This window comes from Cebidichthys violaceus, unplaced genomic scaffold, assembly GCF_023349555.1.
Source record: "Cebidichthys violaceus isolate CVI_PGR_0920_01 unplaced genomic scaffold, fCebVio1.0.p SCAF_17, whole genome shotgun sequence".
Classification (NCBI taxonomy): domain Eukaryota; kingdom Metazoa; phylum Chordata; class Actinopteri; order Perciformes; family Stichaeidae; genus Cebidichthys; species Cebidichthys violaceus.
Window position 1 is genome coordinate 5,113,486 of NW_027176340.1, and position 23,147 is coordinate 5,136,632.

The 23,147-nt window shown below is 43.2% G+C and overlaps 1 protein-coding gene across 4 annotated transcripts in view; it reads left to right on the forward strand.

The window, feature by feature from the left end:
- kcnab2a (potassium voltage-gated channel subfamily A regulatory beta subunit 2a) overlaps positions 1-21,569 on the forward strand; it is an 83,866-nt gene extending 62,297 nt beyond the window's left edge. For all 4 annotated transcript variants that reach the window (XM_068712286.1, XM_068712288.1, XM_068712287.1 and 1 more), the window contains 13 exons: positions 8,984-9,027; positions 9,293-9,330; positions 9,629-9,708; positions 12,945-12,989; positions 13,585-13,629; positions 13,865-13,908; positions 14,228-14,314; positions 15,724-15,809; positions 16,170-16,290; positions 16,535-16,629; positions 17,847-17,967; positions 20,101-20,189; positions 21,313-21,569. In XM_068712286.1, the coding sequence (XP_068568387.1) occupies positions 8,984-9,027; positions 9,293-9,330; positions 9,629-9,708; positions 12,945-12,989; positions 13,585-13,629; positions 13,865-13,908; positions 14,228-14,314; positions 15,724-15,809; positions 16,170-16,290; positions 16,535-16,629; positions 17,847-17,967; positions 20,101-20,189; positions 21,313-21,402 (985 nt within the window). In that variant the 3' untranslated portion in view covers positions 21,403-21,569. The remainder of the gene's footprint in view (positions 1-8,983; positions 9,028-9,292; positions 9,331-9,628; positions 9,709-12,944; positions 12,990-13,584; positions 13,630-13,864; positions 13,909-14,227; positions 14,315-15,723; positions 15,810-16,169; positions 16,291-16,534; positions 16,630-17,846; positions 17,968-20,100; positions 20,190-21,312) is intronic.
- The last annotated feature ends 1,578 nt before the right edge of the window (positions 21,570-23,147 follow it).

The following is a 23,147-nucleotide window of genomic DNA, read 5'->3' on the forward strand; positions in this document are numbered from 1 at the left end:
CGGGCTCTGTGTTTGTGAAGCGGGCTTGCATCTGAAGTAGACTGAAAGGTAATGTAGGTCTAAATGCAGCATGAGGCTCAGAGACGCATGCACCGAGGCTACCGCATTGTGTTTCGTGGTTTTGAAGAGATGCGAATAAAAGGGGAAGGAAGGAGAGAGTGAAAGAAGGAAAGAAAGGGAGAGTGCTAAGGTTAATGCTGGTGTAGGCACTATGCCCAAGAGGAAGTACAGTAGGCTGGAGTGATCTGTGCTCATGTCACTGTGTATCTTTCAAGCATGCCTCTCGGAGTTTAAGCTTGCGGGCCCTCTAACAAGGCTAACATTTATCTTTTCATCCTTGAGCACAAGGATTTTTATTTATTTTTTTTCTCCGTTAAATTCAGTTTGGAGTTTTCCATTTTGCCATTTTGACAGTTGAGGAGGTCTGCGGTTTCATAACTGTTCCCCTGAAGAATACAGTCAAAGCTTATCCACCCGGCAAAACTTTCCACGATTATCCGCACTGCAGAATAGCGGTGGGAATTCAAATCAGCCTCATTTGCATACAGTCCCCTCCGTTTTCCTTGAATGGCGGCCCTCGAGCTTGAATCAAGTCCGTCGGTCTTCATCCACGGGCGAGGATTCAGGTTGGAAGTGACCTCCCCCACAAGGTGGAGGAAACCAATCAAAGTGAAGATCTTTCCATTGTAGACTGCCTCGCCACAGACGGAGCGTCTCTGCAACGTGACGCAGGGCCTGCATGATGTGACTGGTTAAAATCGTCAAGCTTGACTGAGAGCCCGCACCTCCTCCAAGCAATGATTAAAGGGCTTCTAGTCGGGACCGAATTAATGGTGCACACAAAATGGCTTATGATTATGTAAAGTAGGCTCGCTCAGGGAATGGAAGAATATCTGTGAGATTGGGAAGGCAAGTGCAGGTAGGGAGTCAATCCCATAATGCCCCTGCTTTTCACATTCACATATCAGCTCTTCTCCCCCAAAAAAAACAAAAAAACCCAGGAAGGGTCTAGAGGGAGTGAGTAAACGTATGAAGGGACACTTTTATTTGCCTGGGCGCTGCAAATAAACTGCTGAAAACTACGTTTGATGACATCACTTTTTGATTGGACTGCCATTTTTGTGCCTTTTTTTTCCCCATTTTAAACTGCTCTGGATAACATTTGTGCTTTAGGAGGCGTGTGTTTTTTGTCAATGCATGGTCTTCTTTTTTGCCACATTTTGTATCAGCTCCACAGTTCTGCTGTATTGCACTCCGTGTCGTTTACTGCTGTGGCCATGTAAATCGGAGCTGACTCACCTCCTCTCCTGGTGTAAATCCACGAGTAACTCGCCTCAGCCCAGACTGTCAGTAGGATTCCTCACATCTCTTAAGGTCTACTTGTGGTTGTAAAGTTGACGGTGAATCACAGCAACAGTAAATAGTTACTGGCAGTGTTGTGTAAGCGGATGGCATTTAAATCCCACCACTGTGTTGTGTGAAGCTGTGATGTATCATTATACATCACAAAGATAAGACCTTAAAAAAAAAAAAAAAAAAAAAAAAGCTGCGTCCCACCACTTCTGTTTCATCTAGTGCATCTTGAAGTATCTTCATCTAACAGATGGCAGAATTTATAAATTCAGAAACGGGAGCAGGCTGTCAAAGATTTACCAATGAAACGTCTGCTTACCAATGATTAGTATACAGGTGTGATGTTCCCTGATTGTATTATTAGCTGTAATTGCAGAAAGGAAGTCAAATTGGTGGTACTGAAATACAGGAATGTTTTTGTCCTTGAATAAGATGAAGCTGAGCATTGTTCTTTTTTTTTTCTTTCTTTTTTTGTTCCAGTATTTTGTGACACAAATGCAAAAGCATGCATCGCTCAGGCTTTGCGTGACAAAAGCTGTGGGTGTGAGATTTTGGGCGTCATGAGTGTGGGTGCATGCTGGGACGTTTTCCTGCATTCCGAGGGCTCCTCATCAGGGAACCGGCTTTCTACAGCCTGCACTCCCCCTTGAAAAAAATGAATCATACATACAGTGTGTTAGTTGAACAGAACCCACCTACAGGAGCCGCTCTGATGTTAATACTAAGACTCATCCACAGCACAGATTTCAGGCCCACAGTAGCCACTTAGGTACCATCCTAAATGTGCGCAGAACGTACACCATCTGTTTGCTCTGGGCGTGTGGAGAGAAACGGTGCCAAGCGGTGGGATGGTTCATTTATTGATGTAGGCTTGTGTTTCACTGTATATGCATTGTCTGTGTTGGTGTATAAGGACGCGAGTGAGGTGGGAGGAGTTGTTGTGGAATATTTTGCTTACTTGTCTATATGTGACAGACACACTTGCGTTATGTTGAAGGAGAAAATGAAGACAGCTGTTCCTTCTTTGCCTCACTGATTAGACTTTAATTAGAGTGTGAGTGTGTGTGTGTGTGTGTGTGTGTGTGTGTGTGTGTGTGTGTGTGTGTGTGTGTGTGTGTGTGTGTGTGTGTGTGTGTGTGTGTCTTAGCACCACTCATTTCTCTCTGCATGGTATTTTCTTAAATGCTCTAGAAATAGCCTAGATGTATTATTTCTGTTGTGGATTGCCGAGAAGAGACGAGTCTGAATTGTAGTCAGCCAGTTTATACTGTTTTAATAATATATGTGGGCAGGATTTTTATTTAACTTAATAATGATTTAGTCCAAAGTTCAGAACATTCAGTACCTACAGCTATATGATTTAATGATCTGTCACAGATTATTATGTTTATGAAGCTGCCACACTTGGCCTTTATTCTGCCTAAAGTAAGGAGATGGGTTTAGATTTACAAATGAGCCCCAAATCAACAGACTGGTTTTGACAGCAACATTTGTGTTTATCATTTCTTTCTGCATGAGAAGCGCTTGAGCTGCATGTTATGTAATGTGTGATTGAGGAAATAATGTAGCACAAGTAGACGGGAGGCTGCACTGTACCAAGAGACCAGAGCTTTAGCTTACTTCAGAAAGTAAGAGAACAGGCCAGCAGGGGAAAATCCCTTTTACCCTTATCATCTGTATTATGAATATTTAACCTCAACATTTCTTTTATTAGGCAGCCGGCACCAGGCAGTTTACTCTAAATCAATAAAGTGGCCACCGCTATCTCCTTTTCATCGGCAAGCTGGTCTCTTAAAAGCTAATTAGTACAATTTGAACCTTTTTTATGGAAATACCTCTATCCTAATTATGATTAGGGTTCCAACAAACAATTATCTTAATTGATCCGTTGATTATTTTCTTATTTAATCGATTGTTTGGACAATATTCAATGCCAGCACAAGTGAAAAATGTCCATCACAATTCCCCAAAGCCCACAAGTGTCTTGTTTTGTCCGACCAACTGTTCCAAAATCCATATTAACAATAATAGAAGACTAGAAACCAGCAGCTATTGAAATTAAAGAGGCTGACACCAGAGAATTTGGTCATTTTAAGTCAAACAGTGACTCAAAACAATGAATCGATTATCAAATAAGTGCTGATTTATTTCCTGTCAAAACACTTAATTAATGAATTGACTAATTGTTGCAGCTTTCTGTAATTTAGTTTGTAAGTTAATTTTGTGTCTTTTAGACATTTACTCATTTTTTCTTCCATCAACTATTATTGTATGTTTTGGCGTTGTCGGTGAATATATTCTTGCCGTATCTTTTGTCTACGGTAGTCAATTTGAAAGCATATCAGCGTGTTGGAGCACAGCTCACTGTGACATCGCAGATGACGAGGAACCCCCAGGTTCTAGTAAGTTCCTCTCCCGTTCCTCTCAAGCGTATAGCAGAAGATTTTCCACCCCTGTGGGCAGTGCCAGACTTATCCCCAGACTAGAGCCTTTGAAAACACCCGAGTAAGAAGAAAAACAAATTCAGCCTCAGGAAAACCCTCTGAGCCGACAATCTGTTTATGCCCAAGTAAAAGAGAAATAAACTGCCATTGACAACTTTCTTTAAAGTCCCAGTGAAATGGAAGAGTGTCTGCAGCTTCTCCTCTGAGTATTCCTCAGTACAACGGAGCAGTTGAGCGCTGAACCGTCTCAAGGATTGTTTGATTGATGATACGTAGCCCAGAAGTAATCGCATTAAACTCTTGTTACTGACAACTACATATACTGTAGGTTGCAATTGCTGTGAAAAAATTGTGCTAACCAACCTGAAGTCATTGAAACAGTCCAGTGGCGCTTGTATTTGGCCAAAGAACACGTTAGTTTTGACTGGACTATAATGCCATCTTAACCGGACCTTAAAGAGAATCATGGCCGACACTAAAGGGGAGTTTTCCAATAGCAAACTTTTTTTTTTTGTTTGATTGTGTTACTCTTTGCTCTTCATAATGTACCAGCGTAAACTGTTTTTGCAGCCATAGCTTCGTTCAGATCTTTTGACGTCTTCTTGTGCTCACATACATTAAGTGTCTGTCTGATATCTTCCCGAGCTAACAGATCTCAGGGTCAGAGGTGGTTTTAGACGCGTCATGTATTTTATGTTGCCTGTGCAGAACGTGTAACGTGCGAGCTTCAAGGACTGAAAGACACAAGGTGGGTGATTTGTAAGGGCCTTCTGTACGGGTAGAGCCCAAAACAGATGGGCGTGTTTCCCAAAATGTCAAAACTATTCATTTTAAAACAACATTTTACATTTTCTCAGGAAAAAGTCTTTATCCATTCACCTCCAGTCACAACTTGCACCCCCGCAGATCCATCTCCGGCTTGATCTGAAACAAGAATTGAGTTTTTGTGTTTTTGAGTTTCAAAAAAAGGTCAACCAGCTGGCAGCAAAGTAAATAGAGCCTCGTGGCAGACTGCTGCCGAATGAAGTGCACAGCCATTCATGCTTCATACCAGTGAGGTGAGTGCACGATGATTGGATAAATAGTGCTGGCGAACGGCGCGCTCGTTACGCTTCAGCTGATGCAGAAAAGCTGATAGTGATCAAATGTTCCTTTTTAATCCGAGTTAATGTGTACAAGCAGCATTTTCAGAGCAAAGTGGCTCACACTTTTCCTCCTCTATCTTATAGCCTAGTCAGCACATTTCTAATCCAATATTTTCAGCCGTCGCTCTTTCCTGAAAGTGGAATGGATGTTACATAAACGCGAATGGAGGAGGAAACCACCTGCAGCCAACACGAGCTAGTGGCATTCGCTCCGTGTTTTTTTTTTTTTTTTTCTGAAGTTGAAGCCACGATGGAGGTAGTATTAATAGTTGCGCTTGGTGAACATATCTCTCAACACGTTCCTTTTTACAGCTCTGTGACCTTGTTTCCTCATTCCTCACCATGTCCTGTCCGCTGACATTGACATCAAGTCCTCTCTCCCACTCAGTCTTCCGACTCCATGCCTCCATACCTTCCCGATGCCGTTCTTTCACACGGTACTGAAACCTAACTGTACCACCGATCGGTATCGTTTTCTCTCCACATGCTGGGCCTTTAGCTGATGCTCTGTATAAGTTATGATTTAAAGGGTGCAACAGTAGTGAACTCATCGCCGACTCACATCCTGAGAATTTGTAGTTTATTTTGCTGGAACAGCAGCTGTGTCTTTAGGAGGTTGCTGTTTTCTGTCTTGCTGAAATAAACAGGAAAATATCTTCTAGCTAGTTGGTTTTAACTAGTTTAGATGACAAAAGGCATAACAATGTTGGTTATTCAGTGGTGATCATGCAGTTTTCATGCGCGCTGTGCATGTGCCTTGTATCGATGAGGAGCATCTAATAGTGCTTGTTATTTATCTGTCCTCGAATGTTTGTCTTTGTGTGGTTAGTAAAATGTTTTGCGCTATTCAGGATATTATATAGATGCCATATTGACTCATGAATCATGAAGTTAACGGTGCTTAAATATCACTAACTATTGGCAAGAATAAATAGAATATATCTTTATTTCATATTTTTCTTCCAGAGACAACAACCCAATAACAAACAATCGATCAGTAATACCGGACTGAAAGGTCAGGTGAGCTCTGACATGCCCCGCCCCTGTTGGCCTTAAAGGAAAATGACCTCCACTATTTTCCACAAGTCAGCTTCCATCAATGGCGGCCAAAGTCGTCAGCGGAGCTGAGAGATCGACGTAGACGAGCAGGATTCATTGTGTCGAGCTAAAGGGAAATGCAACCTGTGTGTAAACAAGCTCCAAATAGATCTCCACCCGTAATCAAATAAAGCAACATACCAAAATGAAAACCCTTGCCTTGTCCACTTGAGCTTCAGGCTATTGGGATCAGAAGGCTAATGTTAACTCGGAGAAAGGTTTCCTAGCATTTCAAAGTCAACAACCGGACTGGACATGTGCTACGGTCACTGTGTGTCTCATCAGGCGCCGTCCCCGCGGCTGCAGCGCTGTTGCGGTCCGGTTCTGTGCTGTGCCCGTCTCCTTCATTATGGAGGAGGGTGTGAGAGAGGGCTTCACTGCTGAGGCTCAGCAGCAACCTGACACCTGCCTGCTAACAGGCCCTGGCAGAGGGTCATTGCAGCAACGCACAATGCAGCATTCAAGGCCATTCTGGTAAAATATTGAACACAACAATTTGCTGACAAAGGGACATCCTTACAACAAGAACAACTGCAAGGGCAGAGCTGTGTATTCCGATAGCCTGGTTACGTATGTTTGCTTAAATGCACTGGTACTGTATGTACAGTACTCATGTTTAAAGCATGCTTATGCAACACTTACACAGTAAGCTTGGCGTTGTGATAAGCCCCAACATGCTGATGAAAATGGTGAAAATCAGAAAGCTTGTGTATCCAGCTGCTCCCAGTTTGAAGTAGCTCATTTGACAGGTTTACTATGCATCTCCTTTTTCTGAACATGCTTGTGCACCATGTATTAACACATTAAGCAACACTAATTCATTTAATCACATTAGGTGTTAAAATCTGGACGAGTGCGAGGCTTGAAACAGACTCGTGTGCAGGAACACTCGACAGCGTTTAGAGACAAACTCTACTAAAGGGTTCAGTCGAGAGGAATTTTGAGTGAAGAAGCTATTTTGCACCAGACAAAAGTCTTATTCATTATTAAAAACAAAGGCAAATATGCTCCTTTTAACACTTTTGGTCAGTAAGCTGCTTTCGGTTATCTTGGTTTCTGACGTTGAGCAGCAGGCCCCCCCCCTCCCCCCCCCCCCCCCCCCCTCCCCCTGAGGGGGCATTTTACTCACGCAATTAAGAAGCAGTTAATTGTAGATGGGCTCTAGTGGTTTGCCAGAGGGGACGTGTGTTAACCTTGTTACACTGTTGCACCGTTCAGGGCATGATGTGTGGTCCCACTGGACTCCCTTATCTTTCCATCGTCTCCCTCATGACTGACAGCGTTTGCTTATAAGTCAGCCGTCCCCTATACATGACATCATCGTGCTCTCGGATTCAAACTATAACACGATTACAGACCTCACTGACCAAATCATATCCTTTTAATGAGGCTCTTTGTTGTGAATATTTTTTTGACCCAAATGCTTCACTTGCAAATACACAAACTGGATATGATTTCATTATTTATTTATTTTTTCAATATCACTCGATCCCACTGGAACCTCTGATGGCTGAAGGTTGACTTTTGTTGTGATCTGATAGATCTGGAGTCAGACAACAAAGAGACTCTGCCAGCATCCATGGTGGTTCAGTGAAGAAAGAACTAATGAGGTTGAATGATAAAGTGAACATTTAACTGGATTAACTCTAACATAATGGAACGTGTATGGAGATACATCAAAAATAAACTGAAAGCATTTTAAGCGCCTTTTATTTGTTTCACTTCGACACAAATGTTGCCCACTTAGCCTACTTAGAGGATATGTGATACTGTTGAGATTTCCATATTTATTGTAAACGGTTTAGTCATTTTTTTTGGGGGGGACTCTGTGTTCAGACCACATTGAAGTGTTTTGTTTGTCAGCGCAGCAATTCAGCAATCTTATCATGGCTTCACAAAACACCCACACACACACACACACACACAGTCCCACTCAAACATGCAGTCACAAGCGCAGTCGTACAACACACACATCTGCACACACAGAGCACACCTATCCTCTGTCTCCCTCTCTGCTCCTTTTCATTTCAACTGTATTTCTATATAGGCAGTCTTATAAAAATATGTTATATATCCTCCCACACGCTCACTTTGACTCCTGCACATGTTACATCATCTCCGACGCCACATGTCTTTTATCTCTTTACACTGCCAGCGTATTTCTTGAAATAAGACGAGAGGTAGCGCACTTCATGTGTATGTTTAATCATTTCCGAGATCAGCGATAAAATTAAAACTATTACAGTCTGGAGATAAACTGCAACTTCCTCCTGAAAAAGAATGTGTCCGCAAAGTCAACCAGATCCGTTCTTTCTGTTTTGCCTTTTAACTAGGAGCCATGGCTGTCTTAGAATATTTTTAAAAAGTTCTCACGACCAATGCTGTGATTGTCAGCAGAGGGGTCTGTCTGCGCTGTGATAGGCTCAGAGACGCCAGCTTTAGGAGCAAGTTGTTGTCAGTAGTCAAGCTCCCGTATTGCTGTGGGGGGATTTTAGTCCGATGGCGGCTGAGGGATCCTGGTGTGCTGTGAGAAATTTCAGTGGATGTCATGGTGGGCCTGCTTAAGACCCACTTCCTCTCTGACATTTCACTGCGCACACACACACACACACACACACACACTCACACACTCACTGTCAGCACACGTGTTACTGTCCTTCCTAACGTGTCCAACATACATGTGTCAGCACTGACATCCGTACAAAACCCCTGTTCTTGTCAGCTTCCACAACTTTAAGCTTCCATTGCAGTAACAGGCTTTCATCGCATTACAAAAGGAGCGATGGGGTTGTTTATGTATTTATCAATCACTCAAATCAATTTACAAATGAGGCTTAAAGTCCTACTCTAATGGTCAGAGCCGTCGCCGGAGTGCAAAATACCACAAATCACTGCCACCTTAGTGCTGCATCAATGCTAATGTAATTCTCTCTGTTTTGACAGAAACCTTGGGAAGTCAGGTCTGCGGGTGTCCTGCCTTGGATTAGGTAAGAGACTTTTTGAGCATGAGACACACTGAGAAGTTTGCTGCACAACCAAAGAAATTTGTCTAGCAGATTTGTGAGAGGAATTCATAATACCCATGGTCCTTTATCTTCAAATAGGAAGAAAAGAGTGTTTTTACACAGAGTGTAGTTCTGTGGCTCAAATATATGATCCAAACTGTAGCTAGAGTATCACTGTTCACTTGCTCATCTGTGTGCACCTGTATGTTTATATACTCTGACCTCACCTCCCTGTCGGTCTCTGTAGGAACATGGGTGACGTTCGGTGGACAGATAACGGATGAGGTGAGAGCAGATGGATTTTGCCATCCTCCATCAGTCAAAGCTGGGGAATGGAAACCCTCCACATGATCTGGCACATCCTGGGTTTCTCCAGAAGCCTATTTATACTTATCGTGAAAACATATTGCCGGAGGGAGTCCACAGTCGGAGAATAAACACATGTCATAGGAAGGCAAAGCCACGGACGCCTTATTTAGTCTTGTGAAATAAGTTTAATAATTGAAGTCTTCCCACCTCACATCAGCGGTCCCTCACCCCATCCTTCCCCCTCTCTGTTCCTCCTCCCCTGATCTCTCAACAGATGGCAGAGCAGCTGATGACTCTGGCCTATGAAAATGGCATCAATCTGTTTGACACAGCGGAAGTCTACGCTGCTGGGAAGTGAGTATATCCCGAGCCACAGCACCAACACCACATATTACCGAAACCATAAAAGCACCAGGTAGACATTATATAGAAGGCCGGCTCCTCTTGCTTGAGTACCAGGTGTGTACCAAATAGTTTCAGTTTGACGTGCAGAGGCTTTGACATCATTTAGTTTGAGCTTGTCAAGTTGTGAGAAATTACTTTTGAATCATCATCGTTGTGTCTTTCCAGGAATAAAGTCCTTTGCGCTGCACAATCCATACGATCACTGTCGAAAGTGGACACAACAGATTTACGTCTCCACCCTTGATCTTCAACCTGAAATGAAGCTTGTCCTTTTCATCACCACCACCACCGCCTCCATTGTTGCATTCATGAGGGTTCAGATATTCGTAGTCATGGTCTAAATTTACAGGAGAGCCAGTGTTGATATTTTTAACTTCAGAAAGCAGCCTAGCGCTGCCTTATTGCTGTTTGTAGTGATGCTTCAAATTCCAGCGTGGATTAATCTGGCTTTGTAGTAACTTGGGTGCTTTGAAATAATCTAGGGGATTATCCTTTGCAAACAGTATCTCTGATTAACAGAACCACGTCCTTTTTTTTTTTTTTTTTTTTAATCCTCCCAAGAATAGCCTAGTTTTGCCATTATGTTTGGGGAGATGCGTCAGAGTCTCTCAGAAAAGAAAATCAAAACAAAACAAAAAGACTAGAAACATGCAGCATCTCTCAGTGGTTTTCCTCTGCAGCTGTTGTCTGCTAAACGTCATCACTACATGCTTCAGTATTCCGGGGGGGTGGGGGTGGGGGGCTTTTAAACAATCTGTTTGCATTGTTGTGTTAGGATGGAGGGCCAGAAAGAAATTGATCTTTGAAACTTTGATCATCGCGCCGCCATAAAAACAGACCACGGTTTGCGAGAAAGGACAAATCTGTTAAGACACGTGCAAATGTTTGTGACGGCGTGTCGCACAGCTCAGGACGTGTTGCACAGGTGTTAATCCAGATAACGTCCACCGCAAAGCAGCGGAGAGGAGCTTATATTACACACATGCGCAAGAGTAGAACAAATCACACACGTTGCTCATCAGAACGGGGGGGGGGGGGGGGGGGGGGAGAGAGAAGCTTTCATGTGAAGTCCTTGGTACTGGCTTACTGCGATTGCTTCATCAGTCAGACTTATAGGCCGTAAAGTGGCGCTGGTGGCTGTACGGTCGGCTGCTGTAATGTTGACTCTGTGTTGCGAGCGTGGAGGTTTGTAAGCGGTGCTCGCTCTCCTCGTTCTGCTCATGCACACCACGTGGCAGTCGGCTGTTTGATTTGGTCGTCAAACAAACATTCAGCACATACAGATATGTACGTATCGATTGTGATTCTTTGCCAGCCTTTGCAGTATACAGGCTACTGTTTGTCAGAAATATAAATACAAATGTGTAATTGCACAAATAGACGCGCTCTGTGTGTCCCGTGGAGCAGCTGTTATCAGCAAGCGCATACGGCAGCAAAGCATTTAAAAGTATGCAAGTCATTTCGTTCAGGCTTAGGCATTTTTGCTCTCGATGCGTAGTAATTGCATGATATTGTCTGAAACCAGTGACAAATTGGAAGCATAATTACAGAGAAATCTAAAAGTAATACAATATTGTAAATGCATGAATAATGCAACGTTATGTTGTTGGTTTCTGTCATAAGTCATCACATCAACTCGGCGCTGGAACAAAGACCCAATTAATGAATGAATGAAGAAAGTCAACCTGCTCAAGGCACACTGTATCTTATGTTTGAGCTCCCAGATTACTCACATTTCAGTGTGTGTGTGTGTGTGTGTGTGTGTGTGTGTGTGTGTGTGTGTGTGTGTGTGTGTGTGTGTGTGTGTGTGTGTGTGTGTGTGTCCGTGTCCACATGTACACACACTATTATGCACACAAACACAGACATTATTGCTCTCAGGGAAGTGCTTGAGTGCTCGTTGTTTAAAAAGCGGTGAGTCCAGCTGGTAGCGTCTAATATAAGTGCTTGTGCTGATTTTTGGATCAGCAGATCGTACCGGTATTTTATAAAATGTGATAAACAAGAGACACAATAAATAAATAAATATATATATATTTATATATTTGTGCGTGTCCTTGGGCACGATGCAGTGTGTGTGGATGGTTGGATCCTGATTGGCAGGTCGGCACCTTGCATGTCAGCCCCTGCCATCAGTGTATGAATGATGTGGGTGGGAATGTACACACATGTTGTGTGAAGCGCTCTGAGTGCTTAGAAGAGTAGAAAGGCAACGTATGAATGCAATTCCATTAACGGAAAAGTGTGTAGAATCGCATAGAAAAGATAATGTGGTTAACCTTCAATAACTGGTCCTGTGAGGGAGAAGAGAGACACAAATATCTACGGGTTGATAATGGAGGGAGGTGAGGGTGTGAAACGTTTAATTGTTAGATTTTTATTAGTGATTCATTTAATTTTGTTCCATTAATCTTTTTTCTCGAAAAAAACAAAGAGCAGAAAAATCTTCGCACCTAAAAAGCTGAAACTAGTGAATGTTTTGAAGCTTTGCTTAAATAATTCTGATTACCATAACCACAAGTCCTTCTGTCTCGACACAGACACTCTGAGAATGGCAGCAGCACTAATGCGCTGTCAATAAGTGAGATAAATAATGGTCCAACAACACCTCTGACACAATAACACAAATAAAAATGTATTTTAAAACGGCATCGATTAGAGCAGCTGGCTTTATTCATCAGTGCACCCAAAATGAATCCAAAAAATAAGTGTCTGTAGTTTGCATTGTTTCTTTTCTCTAAGGAGCGGTCCGAATCCATTTAACGTGAACGCTGTGACAGTTAATGAGACACGCAGTAAGAGGACTGGAGAGAGATCCTGCTGACGGGTCTCTGCCCAGCCCTAATGAGCCCCATGTTGATCATAATGTCACTCATTAGCACCCCTGTGGCTGCTAATGAGTGACATAGTGGTGGCTCCACAGCGCAGCTGGTCCAAGGCGCGCACACACACACACACACACACACACACACACACACACACACACACACACACACACACACACACACACACACACCAGTCCTAAACAGGTGCTGCTCCCACTGAAAGCTCCTTTATGCATTATACAGTATGTGTGAAGGGTTGGACTGCTTTCTTTCATTTCAAAATCATTCCTCAGTCAGGTGTAAATGCTCTTATCATTTTAAAACGATCTGTATTCAATCTTCTCTCCGTCTGCTTCACAGGGCAGAGGTGGTGCTCGGAAACATCATAAAGAAGAAAGGATGGAGGTATGAGGCACGCTTGAATTGAGTTTGGTGTTTTTTTTTTTGTTTTTTTTTAATTTCCGCCCCAGCCAGCATCCCTAATCTTGTATCATCTCCTTCCTTGCACATATTGGGAGGCTGTGTGTTGTGAACTGGAACAGTAAGGTAGGAAGATGAAAGATTAATGCGGGCAGCCGTGCTATGCCCACACTCCCGCGTCCCTCCTCAAAGATGCTGAATAATGGATGAACTTCTAGTCCTTGTCGTCTACTTTGTCGGTCCTGGATTGACATCGGTACAGCGCTGTCAGATTATACACCTACGGACACTCGTTTCATTGGCGCCGGTCGAGTTCTGGCACGGTCGCACATATTGCATATTGTGGGATGTGGTTGCGCGTGACACAAGAATAATGTAGAAACGCATGATTGCCCAAAGGGGGCGTCGGGGCTTTTCATCCTAGCTGTTAAAACGTATAATATATGGTTTGTGTAGACTTTAGATCTCACCGGCTCCTATTCATGAGGTTTTTCTTCTTTCTTTTTTTTTTTTTTTTTTGCTATAATTCTCAGTGCTTGGCAGATGTTGTAACAGATGTGTTTTCATTTTCTATTTTCAGACGTTCAACTCTGGTGATAACAACAAAGATCTTCTGGGGTGGAAAGTAAGTTTCATCTGGCTGCTTCTCTGACTCGAATGAGAAACGACCCTCCTGTATATTGTTTTTACTTTGATGCTCCTGGTAATGGGATCATGTGTCATCCGAACTGATTTTGTTGTCCGGTACTTTCGATAAAACATTTGTCAGATTTATCATTTATCGTAAGGGGGCCAGTCGCGTCATTAATCAAGTAACTGTTTATAACGTGTTTGTTTGTTTTGTTTGTTGTTTTTTTTAGAGCAGAGACTGAAAGAGGTTTATCCCGAAAACACATTATAGAAGGTAAGTGGCTGTGCCGCAGGTTATTGGATTAAATGCTGAACCTGCAGCAACAAAGTGTTTCCTAATTAGACGCTTTGGCTTTTATGGGAATCAATGCTTTTATATATATATATATATATATATATATATATATATATATATATATATATAATTGACACACCCTTGGCGTTGCAAGGAAACTTTTGGGTACAATAACACGTTTGAGAATCCTCTGCTTAATTTTTTTCGGCCGTATATAGATAGTTTTATGAAGAAAATAATAATGCAGCGCAACAAAGATTCCCTATTACTGTACTAACCGTCGTTCTTATATCTACAGGTTTAAAAGCTTCTCTAGAACGACTGCAGTTAGACTACGTGGATGTGGTTTTTGCGAACAGACCGGACCCCAATACACCTATGGAAGGTAATTCTGCTATTTATCGGTTTTTGAATTATCACCATTTTTTCCCCTCTCACACACTAAACCATGTTTTCCTTATGTTTTGTCATATTGCACATACAAAAAAAAAAATCACCTCTTTTCTGTCTCTATGACTACTGCGATGCCAGGACTCGGATATACAAACCTCTTGTAACTGAAATATCTATTTTTAAATGCTGCATGTTGTCCTGGTGCTTCCACCTCCACAGTCAGAATGAGGACGTATACTGATGCTGGAGACCTTTAAATGGCAGAGCGCTAACTGCGTGTGGGCTCAGCTGGTCACACTGGATGCATCTGCTCCAGTGTCGGAGTTCCCCTCTGGGTTACGGAGTTCGGTCAGAGGTCATCTCCCTGCCTTCAGTTTGATGCTTCACTGCTTCGGCTCCTTCACAACACTTTAGCGTCTCGTTAGTCCGAAGTAGCCGGTGTTGTTTGATGTAAACGTCGAGGCGATGCTCTTGCTCATCTGCCCTTTTTAAAGATCGCACGCAGTTCACACGGACGCCTTTGAGTTTATGTCTTCCGAACAGGAGTTAGACCATCTGGTGTGTTTTTATTCTGGCTGTAGCTGAAGGGCAGTGTGCAGAATGAAGAAGTGGTGACCTGATGTTCTGTCAGTTTACAGAGAAACCCTCTTAAGCCAAGCGCCCACTAGATGATAGGAAGGCTGATTTGGTTGTCAGAGAGGCTCTTCAGAAACGACACATCAGCATGGTGAATAGACGCAGGGCTGGAGGATGATTGAGGGTCGCTCCCGTTTCATTACGCTCTAGTGCTCCTGATCTTGTGTGGGACACCCCCCCGATCGTTATCAAACACGCTCGCCATCTTTCCTTTGTGTAGCGCCACTTTGACCAATGAAAACACGGAAATTAAAGTTGGGTTATGTAGGTTTCCATTCGCGGTCACACAGATCTCTGTACAGTGAAACTCCTATCTAAACTCTTATGTTTTTCATTTTATAGAGTCAAACGTGTTTTTTTAACCCTCTCTACTTTAAATACATAAGCTGTAGTCCAGTTTGCCAACGTTGTGAAGATGCCTGTCGTCTCTTATTTATTTCACTGGGCTGCTCTCGTCTTCCTCTGTAGCATGTTGCACAAAAAAATCTTGCTGGATTTTTACATCAATGTCCTTCAAGTGTGCCTCGTCATGAATAGATGTCACCCTCATCAGTATGAATCACTCCCCATTGTGATTAAAACAAAAAAAAAAAAAGATCTTTCCCACTTCAAATCGTCAAATAATCTCTTATAATAATACAGAACAGCTCAGATACACATATAGTAGACTCTTTATAGACAACATCCTGTAAACACAACAGTGCCACTCCAGCATTGATGGTGTTTTTTTTTTTTTTTTACATTTTTGTATGTTTTTACTTGCAGAAACGGTTCGAGCAATGACCCATGTGATAAACCAAGGCATGGCAATGTACTGGGGAACATCCCGCTGGAGCCCGATGGAGATAATGGTGAGACCGTGAAGACAACAAGCCAAAAATAATCAGAGCAAATATTAATTTCCAACGTAGCCGAAAGGACTTTTTTTTCTTCACATCACAAAGATTTGAATTCATTCCTGACTTTCTGTATCCTACATGTTCCTGATCTTCATTGATGTTCCTTATACTATATATGTCGTACTTATACAGTCTGACATTTTTATGACATATTTCAATTCATGAAGTTTTCATGACATACTAAAATACGACTTTGTATTGCTTTTTTTTTTTTTACGACATACTATACTGTGACTTTTCAATTACTTTTATGCCACACTACTGCATATGAGCCTAATTTGTGTTTCTCCCGTGTCCTTCCTTTTCCTTCAGGAAGCGTACTCTGTGGCGCGACAGTTCAACCAGATTCCTCCCATCTGCGAGCAGGCCGAGTACCACATGTTCCAGCGAGAGAAGGTGGAGGTGCAGCTACCGGAGCTCTTCCATAAGATAGGTGAGCAGCAATGGATCTGTGGCTTTGGTTGAGGTCTACTCAACCTCAACCTCAACCGGCTGCAGCTGCCAGGTGACTGTAACGTCTGTAGAACACACATTCTGTACAAACAGTGCAGAGCTTTAAATCGAAATTATTGTTATAGTATTTTAGAGAGACGTGTTTCTTTTTCCAAAGGCAAAATAAGGGCTCCAACTTAATACGGAAGTGAGGGCGTCATGATGATCTCGTCTTTTGCTCTCAGGTGTGGGGGCCATGACGTGGTCACCACTGGCCTGCGGTATCATCTCAGGGAAATACGACGGCAGGGTGCCTCCCTACTCCCGGGCCTCTCTGAAGGTAGTCAAACCCTGCTTGCTGGTGTCTTTTATCTGATCATCCGTGCTGGTGTCACCACTCTGTGTCTCTCCCTACTGGTTGCTGGTTTGTTTGTTTGTTTGTTTGTTTGTTTATTGTGTGCATTGTGTCTTTCAGGTTCTGTAACTCTGTTCACACCTCGCTTATCTGTGTGTTTTCGTGCCATGGTTGACGCCATGCACTGTGCGCCTCTTCCCAAGCTTTGTTGTTCCACACCGTTTGCCAGCTGGTGTCAGCGTAACGCAGTTTAATGCACGCAAATGAGCGCGCACACACACACACACACACACACACACACACACACACACACACACACACGATACAGACACACACAGAGCAGCAGCAGCACAGCATGTGACCTAAATTATTTACATTGTATTTTTATGTAATTGGACATTATGCATACCAACACCATTTCAACTTCAACTAAATAAGTCATATATGTTATTTCAGGCAATATTTTGTGAAGACTTTTGTTTTCCTATACGCATAATGGAAGTAAACAACATTAATGAGAAGGAGAAACAAAATTCCATCTGAAAAAACATAACTTAAAAAAATATTGAAAAAACAAGATTTTGACACCCAGATTTTTAACCATGCAGAGGTCTTCACCTCTGCATTACACAGACGCTAACACCTGACTTAACGCAACACTGTGTTGTTGATGTGTGTTGTGGAGTGGCATGTTGTGTATCTGTGGATCGTGTGTCAGTGACTGTCGATTAGAGAGGAAAGTAGCGCTCCATTTTGGTGTTGTGCAGTACTTTTGGTGACTGTGTGGAATGTGCTGCTTCCTGTTTGGTTCAGTGTTGTCTGTGGATGTTTGTGGTCTTTCGGCTCTTTGATTATTCTTACCGGTTTCTAATTTGTGACTAATAGCGTTATAATGTACACGATGCTTTGTAAACGTTACTGTTTTTACTCAGCTGAGCTTAAACATATACTTAAAGTAAATTACAGTAATAGTCCCTTTTAATAGAGATTTGTGCTCTAATGTTTTTGAACTTTATGATGATAATGAACACAAAGTCTTTTATTTCAGTAAGTGTAGCTGTGGCATGTTTCCCTGGCTGAGGTGTAGACAGCAGGAGACAGAGTCACGTGTTTAAAAACAGGCCCTGGTGACACCGGAGCTGCGGCGCAGCAGTGTGTGAGCAGGGCTGTGTTTTTGAGCAGGTGTGCTGTGTTTTCGACAGGGTTACCAGTGGTTGAAGGACAAGATCTTGAGCGAGGAGGGCCGGCGTCAGCAGGCGAAGTTGAAAGAGCTGCAGGCAATCGCGGAGCGGCTGGGCTGCACTCTGCCCCAACTCGCCATCGGTACGCAGATACACTCTGCCGCTCTCTCTCTTTCTGTCTGTCTGTCCGTCCCTCTGCCTCGGACGGGCCGAGGTCAACATCGCTCCGGCAGATGTCTGGTTTGACTGTTGAATTGTTGTGTTGTCACGTGTGTGTGTGTGTGTGTGTGTGTGTGTGTGTGTGTGTGTGTGTGTGTGTGTGTGTGTGTGTGTGTGTGTGTGTGTGCTGTAGCTACTGTAGTTTTTAAAAAGTGGTTAAGGAGAAAGAGAGTAGATAACAAGACAATAGTGAGGAGGAAAAAAAAGTAAGTAGTGTATATTAAAAGGACTTAAACTCCTCTATAAACCCTCTCAGGGACCAACAGGCGCTAACACTGATAGAATATACAGTATTAACATCTAAACAAGGATCTACATTACATCATACATTAAGACAGTAATGCAAATATCAACAGTTTACAGTATATCTTTTTTATACGCAAGCCAGTGGCGCAAACGTGTATTAAACAGTTTCCAGTGTCAGCATTTAAAATAGCATCCGAGACATAAATCCAGCCAGAGACCGATATCGATCCACTGCTGGGCAGGAGAGTGAGCGTGTGCAAACCCTACCGACGTACGCTCTTGCGAGGGCCGTCAAAGTGTCAGACGTTAGCGACGCAGGCGAGTAAATCTGGGACTCCCTCTCCTATCTCAGCGCAGATCACGGCAGATCTTTCACCCTCGCAGTAATGCGGTGTCATAGATTAGGTTTCACGGCCCATTAGTGGACACACTCATCTCTCCCAATTACCATAAATCCTTCCAGCGCTCCTGAAGGCAGCAAGAGGAGATTTATGTCCATCGTGTAGTCCTCTACATCACTGGTGGCACTCCAGTATTGAATAAAAACTATATAACAATGATGGACTCCTTCCTGCCTCTGGCTTGATACTGAGGCGTGGTGCTGCTGGAGCAGGTGGTAAATCCAGGTGGAGGTTGTGAGAATAGAGTAAATCGATGCCGTGGGTTCCTCGGTGGCCTGAGGGAAGTTCTGCACCCACGTCAATCCATTGGAAGACCTTCAGCCGTTGTGTTTTTAGGCCATGTTCTCATGTTGGTAGAAGATTTGTGTAAAATTATAATCCCACTATTTTTACAGCTAAATTCCCCATCCCTTTATGCCGTAATCTGCTTACAAGCTTATTTTTCAAAAGCATGGATTTGTATTGCATAAGACAGCTCGCTATTATTACAATAGCGCACAAAACACAGAGGGGTTGTCTTTTTTTTTGTCTGATTTCTCAGAGAGATAAAAAAAAAATGATTTAAATTTATTAAGGGGCAATTTTGAGATACTTGTACTTTTGTATTTCCATGTTAAACTACATTGTACTTCTACTCCACTACATTTCAGAGGGAAATAATGTAGTTTCCAGTCCACAACATTTCCTTCACATATGGATGCACTGATGTGCCGGATTGGCATCGGTGCATCTGCTGACCTCATTAAACGGATCAGAAGTCAGCCACAACATTACCGATGTCTTTTGTCATTTTAAAGTCCTGTGTTGCTGCTATCAGTCACATTTGTTCTGTCTCGGCAGGCTACTGAGAAAGTATCAAGTTACCTACACAACAATCCTTCCAGTGAGATTTTAAATTTAGGAAAAAGAGAACCGATATCTGATCAGTACTCAGGTATAATGTAGTTAAAACGCACTTCTTTTTAACCATCTATAGCATTAAAATGCTGCTGCTTACATGTTTATCCTTAAGTCCATAATAATAAAATGATGAACACTCAAGCATTTTGCTGATAATACGTCTGCATTCTAAATGTGACTCATAAGTCCAGGAGTTTTGCTTGCAGTGGAGTATTTTTGTGATGTGTACAGAGTCTGTGTGCTTCTTCTTCCACCACTGTGTTAGTGTGATGTGATGTTGTGTCCCGATTCTATTTCATTTGTATGTTTAGAATTTTGATTTGCAGTAAGTGGCGTGTGTTCGTGAAGTATAGTTGGGGAAATGTGTTTGAGTGTGATTCTTTGCGAGTGTGTGTGTGTGTGTGTGTGTGTGTGTGTGTGTGTGTGTGTGTGTGTGTGTGTGTGTGTGTGTGTGTGTGTGTCCATAGTCGTGGTTGGGGGTGTCATTGCTGTTTGCTGGTCTCCTGCAGCGTGGTGCCTACGGAACGAGGGGGTGAGCTCAGTCCTCTTAGGGGCGTCCAACACCGACCAGTTGATGGAGAACATAGGAGCGATACAGGTGAGGCCACAAAACGAGTGTGTTTGTTCTTCTGTTTGCTCTTTCTGCAGAGCAAATTACTTGCTCAATTTGTGAAAATGTGACCTGACCCGTTTCATAACGTCCATATTCGTGCCTTACAATCTGTAACGGCAGCTTCCTCCCGTGGGTACAGCTCGGCCTCTTGGGCAGTTTGCTGCTGCACGCTCGGGTGCTTTACTGTACCGCGTTAATAAGGTCAGCGGAGTATCGCTTGCCAGGGGGACCGGAGACGAGCTTCCTGTCCTGATAAGATGCACTCTTTTAATGGGGTTTTCAGACCGGTGGGGGTTTACGTCCTTTCCTCGCATTATGTCTGGCCTGCAGTAAAAAGCATACGCGTTTCTTCTTTTCTGATGCTTTGTGTATCCTCCCGTGTGTGTGTGTGTATACTATATGTGTGCACACACCATATGTCTCCTCTCCCTGAGCACATTTGATATTTCAGTTCTGAAATTATATCTTTAGGGCTCAGCAGATTTCCTTTTTCTTGAAACTTACTGGGTCACAAAGTCCATATAATATTACATCTTCTTTCTATTTAGTATTTATTTCATTTCTACACTGTGGAAAGAGAAACTTGTAGTTAAACTGTGTATATATATATATAACAGTTTTCTGTAATGGAAATTACAGTAAAAAATAATGATGATATAACACCGACAGGGAGCATTCTACTGTGTAACGAGTACTTTTAGCAAGTAATACTTTCACTTGCAATGGAGTATTATTGCTACTTTTACTTCAGTAAAGTGTCTGTATGTTTTTTCCGTCGCTGTATAATGTGAAATAATTTACACTGCAGCTGGATGTGTGTAAAAGTACAAATTAAATAAGCTGCAGATCAGCTATAAAAGGATCTTATAATTTCCTCTTCTTTTTTTTTTGGTTGCTTTATTTGAAGTAACGAGCTGGAAGCAGCAGACAGGACGGCACAATGTTGGTTACAACTACAAACAGCTCAAGTCCCCCGTCAGCGCTCTCTAGAGGCTGCGATGTGCAACTGCTGTGACCAACGACGACCAAAACCACTGACGGCCCATATAAGTGAGAAGAACACATTCACCATCTCTCTCTCTCTCTCTCCCTCTCTCTCCTGACGCAGGTTCTTCCAAAGTTGTCATCGTCCATCACACACGAGGTGGACAGCATCCTGGGCAACAAGCCGTACAGTAAAAAGGACTACCGCTCCTAACGCACAGCGCGGCCCCGCCCGGCAGGGCTGCACCCGGGCTGCAGCGCCCCACCTTTGCCTGATCCTCTGTTTGCTTGAGCTTTTACTGAGTGAGACCCTGGCGCATGAGTCTGGCCACACCGAGGTCACCCAGGGCACCTCATTTAGAGTTACAGGGATAAGATAAGGAAAAGGGGAGGGGGGGGGGGGGGGGGGGGGGGGATACAGTCACCTCCACAGAAAAGGAAGGAAAGAAAGACAAAAGTGGAAGCGAGGTTAGAGATATGCGCTCATACTTAAATCAGTTATACATTCAATTCAGCTGAACGTATTTTAAAACCATAGAGAAAAATACCTTTAAAAAAAATAAGCACATGCTTGCTTGGCAGCCAGATTTCTCTTCTTTTTTTCTTTTTTTTTTTGCTCTTTTTTTTTTTTCTAAAATTGAATGCAACTAAAAGGAAGATTAAGTTCATACTGTATGAATATATGAGAACTACTCAGTTGCACATGTACCATAGCCATGCATTTGTTCCTTGGATGTTCTGTTTACAAAACACCTGTGTACTGTAAAGAGTCTGTCAAGGTTTCTCTGTAAAACCTCTTGTTTCTGTTGTGGACATTGTCAGTGTGTGAGCCTCGTCGTGGGCTTTAACAATCAGCACTTTAGTATCGTCAGTGTGGTGTCGGACGGTAGTTCTGAAGAGGCGGGAGGATGGGTGTTAAAATAGTCTAATCTCACAGCCATTGCACTATAGAATCATATCTCCTGAGGGTTCCCTCTCCTCCTCATCCTCGCTTTGTGTCCTCACTGGCAGAGCGTTCGTCCAGCCTGATGCTCCAACACTCCAGCTGTCTAAGCGTGGTGGCGGCGGTCATGATGATGATGAGGAGGAGGGGGAGGAGGAGGGGGGGGGGATGCGGCGCCTCCTCCTCTGTCCTGACCTGTGAACCGTCCATGATGACGAGTCGGGAGCGTGGGATGATGCGTCAGGGCAACGCGGCTGCCACTGAAGAGAGTAGCCATTGTTATTGGTCCCTAACGGTAGGAGCTGCAGTCAGGTTGGATCAAAGGCAGTGTCGTACATCACTGTGTCGCCAGGCCTCTGATCTCTTGTTTTCAGGCTGAGGGTTTACTGTGCAGGAAAGTGGTCGTATCAGTGCCGGCTCCACATCTCATGGAAACTTCTCCTTGATCAAAAATAATTTTTTTGCTCAAGTATTTTTGCCTTATTTACAGTTGCATCAGACAGTGCTGTAGGCTTTTGGCGTAGACGAGCAGCTCGACCGCCGGTCCCATGTCCCCTGTGAACGCTGACTGGTGGAAGTGGCGTCGGTTTTGAGCGTGTCCAGATAATCGGTGGGCGGCGGCAGCAGCAGCTCAGGGAACGGAGCGGGTGGTTTTAGTCGTGTCAGGAGGTTGTTTTTACTCGTCTTGTCTTTCTTTCATGTGTGGACACTGGGCAGGACCAGTGGCATTTTAGCGTGGCTTGAGCCAAAGATCTTCTTCATCTCTCTTTGAAGACACACCCAAGTCTTTCACTCTCACTTCCTGCAAGATTATAGAACTCATCTTGGCGCATGTGCTATCCAGCTTGTTATCTATCTATGATATGGACTTTACTCCATATATATATATATATATATATATACATATATCTTTACTTGACCACACTGTTATACTAGTTAACAAATATGCCCTTCATATACAGAATGCATAAGTACAGCTACTTGCTTTAGGATCGGTAAGGTTCGTTTCAGGCGAC